The sequence below is a fragment of the Perca fluviatilis genome, chromosome 14 (assembly GCF_010015445.1).
Source record: "Perca fluviatilis chromosome 14, GENO_Pfluv_1.0, whole genome shotgun sequence".
Lineage (NCBI taxonomy): Eukaryota > Metazoa > Chordata > Actinopteri > Perciformes > Percidae > Perca > Perca fluviatilis.
This window is the reverse complement of record NC_053125.1, coordinates 28,309,943-28,321,491: the sequence shown is the minus strand read 5'-3', so window position 1 is coordinate 28,321,491 and position 11,549 is coordinate 28,309,943. Positions and strand designations below refer to the sequence as shown.

General features: G+C 44.9%; 1 protein-coding gene across 1 annotated transcript in view; it reads left to right on the top strand.

Annotated features, from left to right (window-relative positions):
* Positions 1–7,859, top strand: part of LOC120572577 (RING finger protein 150-like) — a 33,123-nt gene extending 25,264 nt beyond the window's left edge. Inside the window, exons 4-7 of the mRNA XM_039821900.1 lie at positions 530–540; positions 2,139–2,209; positions 3,877–4,126; positions 7,684–7,859. Coding sequence (XP_039677834.1) covers positions 530–540; positions 2,139–2,209; positions 3,877–4,126; positions 7,684–7,805 — 454 coding nt within the window. The 3' untranslated portion in view covers positions 7,806–7,859. The remainder of the gene's footprint in view (positions 1–529; positions 541–2,138; positions 2,210–3,876; positions 4,127–7,683) is intronic.
* The last annotated feature ends 3,690 nt before the right edge of the window (positions 7,860–11,549 follow it).

The window sequence follows — 11,549 nt, the reverse complement described above, 5'->3', positions numbered from 1 at the left end:
TAGTTTCTAGATTTTAGAGTCAAATTTCTTCAGTGTCTTTCTTTTCTAATAAATATATATGTAGGTATGTGTGTGTGTATGTATGTAGGTATGTGTGTGTGTATATATATATATATATATATATATATATATATATATATATATATATATATATATATATATATATATATATGTTATGTATATGTGTGTATGTACAGTTCCTTTGAAAAGTTTTGGCCCCCTTGAACTTTTCTACCTTTGCCACATTTCAGGCCTCAAACATAAAGATATAAAACTGTAATTTTTTGTGAAGAATCAACAACAAATTGGACACAATCATGAAGTGGAATGAAATTTATTGGATATTTCAAACCTTTTAAACAAATAAAAAACTGAAATATTGGGTGCAAAATTATTCAGCCCCTTTAAGTTAATACTTGCTAGCGCCACCTTTGCTCACGATTACAGCTGTAAGTGCTGGCGGTATGTATCTATCAGTTTTCCACATCGAGAGACTGACATTTTTGCCCATTCCTCCTTGCCAAAACAGCTCGAGGCTCAGTGAGGTTGGATGGAGAGCGTTTGTGAACAGCAGTTTTCAGTTCTTTCCACAGATTCTCGATTGGTTCAGGTCTGGACTTTGACTTGGCCGCATTCTAACACCTGGATATGTTTATTTGTGAACCATTCCATTGTAGATTTTGCTTTATGTTTTTGGATCATTGTCTTGTTGGAAGACAAATCTCCGTCCCAGTCTCAGGTCTTTTGCAGACTCCATCAGGTTTTCTTCCAGAATGGTCCTGTATTTGGCTCCATCCATCTTCCCATCAATTTTAACCATCTTCCCTGTCCCTGCTGAAGAAGAAAAGCAGGCCCAAACCATGATGCTGCCACCACCATGTTTGACAGTGGGGATGGTGTGTTCAGGGTTGATGAGCTGTGTTGCTTTTACCGCCAAACATGTTTTGCATTGTTGCCAAAATGTTTCGATTTTGGTTTCATCTGACCACAGCACCTTCTTCCACATGTTTGGTGTGTCTCCCAGGTGGCTTTTGCCAAACTTTACCGACACTTTTATGGATTTATCTTTAAGAAATGGCTTTCTTCTTGCCACTCTTCCATAAAGGCCAGATTTGTGCGGTATCGACTGATTGTTGTCCCTATGGACAGAGTCTCCCACCTCAGCTGTAGATCTCTGCAGTTCATCCAGAGTTATCATGGGCCTCTTGGCTGCATCTCTGATCGGTCTTCTCATTGTATGAGCTGAAAGTTTAGAGGGACGGCCGGGTCTTCGTAGATTTGTAGTGGTCTGATACTCCTTCCATTTCAATATTATCGCTTGCACAGTGCTCCTTGGGATGTTTAAAGCTTGGGAAATCTTTTTGTATCCAAATCCGGCTTTAAACTTCTCAACAACAATATCCGGACCTGCCTGGTGTGTTCCTTGTTCTTCATGATGCTCTCGCTAGCGCTTCCCGGACCTCTGAGACTATCACAGAGCAGGTGCATTTATACGAACGATTGATTACACACAGCTGGATTCTATTTATCATCATTAGTCATTTAGGTCAACATTGGATCATTCAGAGATCCTCACTGAACTTCTGGAGAGAGTTTGCTGCACTGAAAGTAAAGGGGCTGAATAATTATGCACGTCCACTTTTTCAGTTTTTATTTGTTAAAAAGTTTGAAATAGCCAATGAATTTCGTTTCCCTTCATAATTGGGACCCACTTGTTGTTGATTCTTCACAAAAAATTACAGTTTTATATCTTTATGTTTGAGGCCTGAAATGTGGCAAAAGGTCGAAACGTTCAAGGGGGCCGAATACTTTCGCAAGGCACTGTACATACATACATACATACATAATCAAATTAAATTAACCGATAAATAAGAACATGTACATCTCAGCACAATCTTCCAAAATTAAAAGTTCAATTAAGATTCAAATAAATAAGAAATTCCCATGTTCATGTAATAAAATAATTAAAAGCGTTTTTTCTTGCCTTTTTTTTACAACCCTGCACGAACACGAAACCCCCGCGCAGAATCATTTTCTCTATGACTCTCGGCTCGAAGCGTTAGTGAACAGATGAGTAAAGATGGCGTCTCATTTCTTGCCCCTTTTCCTTCTTCTTCTCCTGCAATTTGTACCACAAGAGTCTCAAGTGATCGGTGGTTTGAACACCGCATGCACACGAATGAACATCCTCAAAGCCCTCGGCATCGCCGTGAGTCCTAGGATAGGTTTTCCATCTTACGTTGAAACGGCAAACGGTCGCAGCCTCCACAACTGAGGACGCGCCACATCGCCTCACCACGCCACAGACGCACGCCGCTTTAATCTCCGAGAATAGCCACGGGGGTTTTTTTCTTGTAAATTTACGACTTTAATTTCCAGGGTTCACACTAAGTCTTGAAAGTCTTAAAAAAAAAAGTCTTAGGTCTTAAAAGTGTTACATTTCGTCTACAAAGGTCTTAAATTATTTCGTAGTATTGAAGGTGCTCTAAGTGATGTCATACGGTTTTTAGGCTACACATTTTTTTTTTTTTTTGTCACATACAGCAAACATCTCCTCACTATCTGCTAGCTGCCTGTCCCCTGAACACACTGAACACTGCATTTTACTAATGCTCTGTTAAAATAACAATGAAATGCTGCGTTATTGACTTTAGACCAGGTTTTTGTTTGTCAATGGCGCGATCACTTCCCGCTACCTGAACACACCTCCCTGTAAGACCAGCACACCCAGAATGCACCTGAACACACCTCCCTGTAAGACTAGCACGCCCAGAATGCACCTGAACACACCTCCCTGTAAGACCAGCACGCCCAGAATGCACCTGAACACACCTCCCTGTAAGACCAACACGCCCAGAATGCACCTGAACACACCTCCCTGTAAGACCAGCACCCCAGAATGCACCTGAACACACCTCCCTGTAAGACCAGCACACCCAGAATGCACCTGAACACACCTCCCTGTGAGACCAGCACACCCAGAATGCACCTGAACACACCTCCCTGTAAGACCAGCACGCCCAGAATGCACCTGAACACACCTCCCTGTAAGACCAGCACGCCCAGAATGCACCTGAACACACCTCCCTGTAAGACCAGCACGCCCAGAATGCACCTGAACACACCTCCCTGTAAGGGCTTTTCGCTGCGCTGGGTGAGAGATAAGAAGGCCCTGTGAGTCTTTCTGAGTCTGTGGTCACGTATGGAGCTCAAGTATTCAGCTACTGTGTGCTCTCGGTTTAGGGCTCGGTAACAATCCATTTTTCTTTGATGTTTAGTAGTGTGTCTGTCTCTCTCTCTGTCTCTCTCTGTCTCTCTCTCTCTCTGTCTGTCTCTGTCTCTGTCTGTCTCTCTCTCTGTCTGTCTCTCTCTGTCTCTCTCTCTCTCTCTCTGTCTCTCTCTCTTTCTGTCTCTCTCTCTCTCTGTCTGTCTCTCTCTCTCTCTCTCTTTCTCTCTCTCGGTTTCTCTTTCTCTGTCTGTTTTTCTTTGATGTTTAGTAGTGTGTCTGTCTCTCTCTCTCTCTGTCTCTCTCTCTGTCTGTCTCTCTCTCTCTCTGTCTGTCTCTCTCTCTCTGTGTCTCTGTCTCTCTCTCTGTGTCTCTGTCTCTCTCTCTGTGTCTCTGTCTCTCTCTCTCTCTCTCTCTGTGTCTCTCTCTCTCTCTGTCTCTCTCTCTCTCTGTCTGTCTCTGTGTCTCTGTCTGTCTCTCTCTCTGTCTCTGTCTCTCTCTCTCTCTCTCTCTCTCTCTGTGTCTCTCTCTCTCTCTGTGTCTGTGTCTGTCTCTCTCTCTCTCTCTGTCTCTCTCTTTCTCTCTCTCGGTTTCTCTTTCTCTGTCTGTTTTGCTCTGATGTTTAGTAGTGTCTCTCTGTCTGTCTCCAGCTGAACGCAGACTGCCTGGACGACCTGCCGCTGGACTACGACCTGGCGCTGGGTGGGGGGGGTGTGGGGGGGGTCGGGGCGCTGGCCCTGGAGGCCGTGGTTTCCGGGGCGTCCAGCGACGGCGTGCTCAGCGACGTTGACTCGGCGGTGGTGCTGGACCCTGGGGTGCGGCGGGTGGGACTCCCTCAGGACTACCAGGACCCCGACACGCTGAGAGACAGCCCTCTGACGGCCACCACGGACACACACACACAGGCACTACACGGAACACACACACAGGTAACACATGGAGACACACACACGAGCTAACACATGGAGACACACACACAGGTAACACAGGTAACACACGGACACACACACAGGTAACACATGGAGACACACTAGGAGACACAATGGGTAACACACACACAGGTATCACACACACAGGTAACACACGGACACACAAGGTAACACATGGAGACACACACACAGGTAACACACACAGGTAACACCGGACACACACAGGTAACACATGGAGACACACACAGGGTAACACACAGAGTAACACACACAGGTAACACATGGAGACACACACAGGTAACACATGGAGACACACACATGGGTAACACACACACAGGTAACACACGGAGACACACACACAGGTAACACACGAGACACACAGGTAACACACAGAGACACACAGGTAACACACACACACACAGGTAACACACGGAGACACACAGGTAACACACAGAGACACACACACAGGTAACACACAGAGACACACAGGTAACACACAGAGACACACAGGTAACACACAGAGACACACACACAGGTAACACACGGAGACACACAGGTAACACACAGAGACACACAGGTAACACACACAGGAACACACACACAGGTAACACACAGAGACACACACAGGTAACACACACAGGTAACACAGGTAACACATGGAGACACACTAGGAGACACACACATGGGTAACACACACACAGGTAACACACGGAGACACACACACAGGTAACACATGGAGACACAGGTAACACACAGAGACACAGGTAACACACAGAGACACACAGGTAACACACGGAGACACAGGTAACACACAGAGACACACAGGTAACACACAGACACACACACAGGTAACACACGGAGACACACACAGGTAACACACACAGGTAACACAGGTAACACATGGAGACACACTAGGAGACACACACATGGGTAACACACACACAGGTAACACACAGAGACACACACAGGTAACACATGGAGACACACACACAGGTAACACACACAGGAAACACACAGGTAACAACGAGACACAGGGTAACAACGGGACACACAGGTAACATACGGACACACACACAGGTAACACATGGAGACACACACAGGTAACACACAGACACACACAGGTAACACACACACACACATAGGTAACACACAGAGACACACACACAGGTAACACACGGAGACACACACACAGGTAACACACGGAGACACACACAGGTAACAAGGAAACACACACGGGTAACACACACAGACACACACACAGGTAACACGAGAACATGGGTAACAGGATAAACCACACAGGTAACAACGCAGACAAACACACAGGTAACACACGGAACAAACACAAGGTAACACACGGAACAAACACACAGGTAACACAAACACACACACACAGGTATCCACGGAACACACACAGGTAACACACGAAAACAAGGTAACCACGGAACACACACAGGTAACACATGGAGAAACATACATGGGTAACACACACACAGGTAACACACAGAGACACACAGGTAACACACAGAGACACAGGTAACACACAGAGACACACAGGTAACAGCGGACACAGGGTAACACACAGAACACACACACAGGTAACACACAGGACACACAGGTAACACATACACACACACAGGTAACAACGGAACACACAGGTAACACATGGAGACACACACACAGGTAACACATGGAGACACACACACAGGTAACACATGGAGACACACACACAGGTAACACATGGAGACACACACATTAACACACACACACACACAGGTAACACATGGAGACACACACACAGGTAACACATGGAGACACACACACGTGGCTTACACATGGAACACACACACAGGTAACACACAGAGACACACACACAGGTAACACACGTAAACACATGGGACACACACACACGGTAACCGGGGACACACACCGGTATACACAGAGACACACAGGTAACACACACACACACACATATATATATATATATATATATATATATAATATATATATATATATATATATATATATATATATATATATATATATATATATATATATATCTCAGACAGACACAAAGTAACAAACACACACACAGGTAACAAACACACATGGGTTACACATGTAACGGACACAAAAACATATACACAAACACATATACAACATACACACAGAGACTGAGGTAACAAACGCTGATAGGTGGCGTCATACTGACACCTAGTGGTGTTTCTGCTACACTGCACTTTTATCCTTTTTTATTTCAGTCTCTCGTTGTCTATTGAGCTGTTTCCATCATGTTTTTAATGGCTCTTATTTAGCGCTTTGAATCGCTGAAATGCGCGTTATGAATAAAGCTGCCTTGCCTTGTCGCTGTAATTAAAGCCACGTTAACAAAACCTGTTTCATGCTTCCTTTTATGTTATTTTCGGTATCCTGCTGACGCTCACGTTGCAATTTAACAACAAGTAGAACTACTCAGAGGTTATTGGGCCCGCCCAGTATAACTCCACATACTGTCGTGTTGATGGAGGTTATTGTCGAAACGTTCGCTTTCTTCCGAGTCGACTATTGAACGAACAGCTCCACCAAAAAACATCACCGCGGTGGTGTAGTAGACCTGTTGTACAGATGTTAAGTGCCCTATTAGTTCCTCAGAAAATACAGTTCAATCACAACTGAATATTAGCCCGACAAGCCAGACCCACATCCAGATGTTGGGGTCTGGGAGCTCACCGTTGGTCAGGGCTCAGTCCGAGAGGGGGCGGGATCAACGGTTGTCTTTCAAATTTCCCCTCTGCACGTAACAGGATAGCGCTACAACCAATCGGAGCAACGAAGGAGGAGGCGAAGCTAGTTGATAGGTTAAACTTTTGCCGTATCCGGTCTGCAAAACTGCGAACACATCTTCCTTTTTTAAGAATGACTTCTGTCCCGTTCTTTGTTCTTTTCTCAAAGAAAAGCTGAACTCCAAGTCTTCCAGAAGACCGCTGTTCAGCAGCAGCAGCAGCAGCCATAAGCCCCGCCCACCGACTCTATACACGATGTGATTGGCCACTGACCAAAATTTGGTTTTTCCAGCTCGCAAGCCAACGGAGAGTGCCTAGACTGACCCTGGCTGCAAAATAAATTTGCTGCCACTAGGGTGCGTCTAGATTTCTAGGCTAACTGAAAATAATAATAATAATAATAATAATAATAATAATAAATTTTATTTGTAGTGCACTTTACATTTCAGCAATCTCAAAAGTGCTACAGAGCATATAATAATGCAGTTTACTGGATTATAAATATTATTATTATAATAAATATGAATATTAAGGTTAATAAAAATAGTTATTATTAATAGGAGGAAATCCTATAAAATACATTTAGAAAGAAATATGCCTGATTGTGTGTGAATAGAGGTGAATAAATATACTGTATTAATTTGGGTTGCAGCGAAGCTTCGGTTCCATTTCATTTCATACGTAAGAAGTGACTGGTCTTGTCTTGTGAGTCGTCCGCCTTAACCGCGATATTCTCTCCCTTCTCTTCCAGGCGAGCTGCAGCCAATGGCGAGCAGCGCCTCGGTTGCGTCCCTGGTCATCACCGTGGAAACGGGTCTCTCAGACGAGGAGGGGTCCACAGAGCGGTCTCATCTCGGGGACAAGTCCTGAGAGGAGGCACACACCAGAACCAAAACCAGGCTGCACTAAGACTAAGAGCGCGACCCCTCCGGGGGACCTGGTTCTGGTTTTAACTGGTTCCAAGTGGAAGCTTAAAAGCCAGAACCAGCGCCATTGTTGGACTGCAGGGTTTTTTTTTTCTCCCTCCTCTCTTCGGACCTCGTGTGATGTAGAACTTAGCTAAACCAAATCAACCGGTCTGTTGAACGCTGGACTCGAGCCGAGCTAGAAGCCGGGTCTGGACTTCTAACGATCAACGTGTGTGTGCGTGTGCGTGCGTGTGTGTGTGTGTGTGTGTGTGTTCGTGTGCGTGTGTGTGTGTGTGTGTGTTTGTTTTAAAGTAAGAATGTTTTTTTGTAAATTAGGGACAGTTTGGGAATCCGACAAGAGATTTAAATTAGTTTTTAATTTAGAAACTTCGAGTGTGTGTGTGTCTCTCTGTGTGTGTGTGTTGTGTTGTGTGTGTGTGTGTGTGTGTCTGTCTCTGTCTGTCTGTGTGTGTGTTCTATTCTGTGTGGGGTGGTTGTGTGTCTGTCTGTGTGTGTGTCTGTGTGTGTGTGTTATCTCTCTGTGTGTGTGTGTGTCTCTCTGTCTCTGTGTTGTGTCTGTCTCGTGTCTGTGTGTTTTGTGTGTGTGTGTGTGTGTGTGTGTGTGTGTGTGTGTGTGTGTGTGGTGTTTCGGTTTAATCTGGTTTGGCTTAGTTTTTAGGCTCCCTCTTGGACGCTTCTTGCGAGGTCAAACCCTTGAGTGCTTTTTTTTTTTTTCCCAACGTTGAACTGGGAAATAGCTCAGTCTACCGGCCTGTTGTCGGTCGCTTCACCTGACCCACATTTCATTCTGTTTCTTTAGAAACAGACTCCTGTTTACGTCTTTCCCGGGCCGAACCCATCGGGTCGCCCCCCCACCCCTCCACCTGTGACCGAAAGAAGTTCAAATATAAATCCAGACCTTCGTATTTTTCCAAAAAAAACATTGTAGAACTTGTCGCGACATCGACATTTGCCTCCAGACTTTCGGTGGATTCTCCAGAAGTCGGATGGGATTTTACACGAGGACGATAACAGGGTACAACAACCTGAGTAAGTCAGCTGCCAAAAAAAAAAGATGACGATGACTCGCTCTTCGAAAGAAAAAGGGTCAATATTCTCCGCCAATTTTTTGAAGAGCAACAACTTCAAGATGTTTTCTGTGAGAGATCCTGGCCAGGGGGGAATTTTTTGCGTATTTTTTACCTTTTCAGTAAAGGAGCGCTCTTGACTCGGCAGCGTTGTGGATTATTCTGTTACCTGGTTTTCACCGGTTACAGGTTTTTCCTGGTCTGGGTTCTTGGGACGATTTAAATCTCTGGTGACTTAAAGCTCATTTTAATTTGGCTGTTTGTTGATTCGTGTGACGTCTGTAAGTGACTGACTTTTCATTTATTTTTTTTGGAAATGACACACCAGCTTCTCTGGGCAGGTTATTTTATTTTAATTTTAAGTTTGTGCTAAAAAAAAACAACAACTTTGGACTCGTCGTGGCAGTATTACAGTTACAGTTTGACTGCAGTATTTAATAGCAACTACACACAGTATTCTTTTAGTTTTTCTCTTTATTTTTTATTTTTGCCTGTCGGTATATAATTCAAGGCTCCTTTTTTTTTTTTAATCTTTCCAGTACAGTAGTAATGACAGTATTTGGTTTGGATGTTTTCTGTCCGTGGCTGTGTTTCCACAGTGCTTTTGGTGTTTTAAGCCCCACCCCCAACCTCCAACAAAATTATGAATCCCACTATGGGCACGCCAAGACCCGCCCTACGAAGCAGTTTGATTGGTCGGGCTTAGGCATTTCACCTCGAGTGGTTAAGGTTAGGGTTAGGGGATTGGTCAGGGGGATAGGACCTGTACATGTAAGCATGGACGCCTGGCCAATAGTAGCGTGTGAACGCTATTGAAGGGCGGGTCTTGGCGTGGCCATACTGGGGGAAAAAGTTTTTCGCTGCCTGGAAGGCACTAGGATTAGGCAGTGGTTAGGTTTAGGTGCAGGGTTCCAAATTAGCACCATCTACCAGCCAAATGCTGGTAAAATCCAATGGTACTCTACTGAGTGGCCGGTGAAATTTGAACATTGACTAGCCACTTGGCTGGTGGACGAAAGAGTTCATTTTGAACCCTGGTTAGGAGCCTTGAAGTCAGCGGTCGCAGCGCTGCCTTGAAGTCGACGTTGGGAGTGGGTTGGTGGGGGGGGGGCTTAAGACACCATTGAGCGTTTCCACACTGGGTTCCTATATTCCTGTGTGTGTGTGTCTGGGAAAACCAAGACACCAAGAAATGCTGTTGACTGTTTGCGGGGGTTGTACAGAATAACATAAGGTATAAAAAATAAATAAGTCGATAAGTTGATAAAATGTAGAATTTCAATACAACAAATATTAGTGGCTGTACAGCACAGATGGAAATAAGTAGAAGGTCTTAAAAGTAGCGACAGGTCTTGCAGCGTGGGTCTTAACGTACGGAGCGTTTGGGGAGAGAAATGCCGCCATGATGCTGCCATTATTTCTCCTTAAATAGTTTCTAGTTTCCTAGTTTAAAAAAAAAAACTTCCGTGACGCCGGGCAGACACTGCATGTTTTTATTGGTTTTCAAGTTGCTTTCCTTTTACGCTCGTGTTCGTGTACGCTAAACAATGGACGGGCCTGGACACAGAGCTCCCTCTGGAGGTAATTAAAGGTGCTCTAAACGAAGTTGGGTGAACGAACGCAACGGAGGCTAGCTCGCCCCTCCCTCCCTCCTCATCCCGTACCCCTCCCTTACGTGCATGCGCGCACTAGTCGGTCCTTCTTGTCTTGTTATTGGCTGGAACACCGTTTGTTATGTTTGGTGGTGCAGGTTGGGGGGGGGGGGTTGGGTTGTCTACACAGTGTGTTCAGGGGACAGGCAGGCTAGCGGATAGTGAGGAGATGTTTGCTGTATGTGACAAAAAAAATTGTAGCCTAAAAAGCACCTTTTTTAAAAGCACCTCTGTCCGTTTTTGTCCAGTTGTGACGATTTCCAATAAAGGTTTATCTAAACGTGACGAACATGTCTTCAACAGCGTTGACAAAAAGGGAGAAAGGCGGCATTGTGCGATTGGACGATGAACGGAAAGTTAGAAGCTGCTCTGCAACGAAGTTCAGTTTTATATCGCAGCAGTTTCAGTCTCGTTACTCGAGTAATATTTAAAAGGAGCTTGGTGCAGTTCATAACGCGAATTCGGAAATACGAGCAATTCAGCTTGAGCGTCTTGACGGCCAGATCGTAGGGCTGCTCGGTTATAGAATCGATTTACTGTCCTGATTATTTAACGAGATTACTCATTGACTTTTGGAAAGATGTTGCATTTATCGAAGTTTAAAAAAAAACAAACAACAACAACAAATCAACAGTGAAAACGCCCTGAACTGTGACATTTCCCTTCGTACTTTTTCCCGGTTTGAACACGAGACGAAATAAGATTTCCCTCGCAGAGCGTAATGTGCAAAAATAATCGAAAACCAAAGTCGCAATCGATGATTACAGTTGGATCCATCGCGCAGCCCTACCGGATCGTTCGTTAGCAGCTCGGGCGAATAAACCGATTGTCGTAATCGGTGCCTCTGAATCGGTCGATATCGTAGAAATTTGGTCCAATCCTTAAGAGTTGGTGGGTGGCCAATTTGGGGGTTAAACTCGGGCGTTGTCCGTGCAGTGTCTGCCTGGCCAAAGGCCCGATGACGTT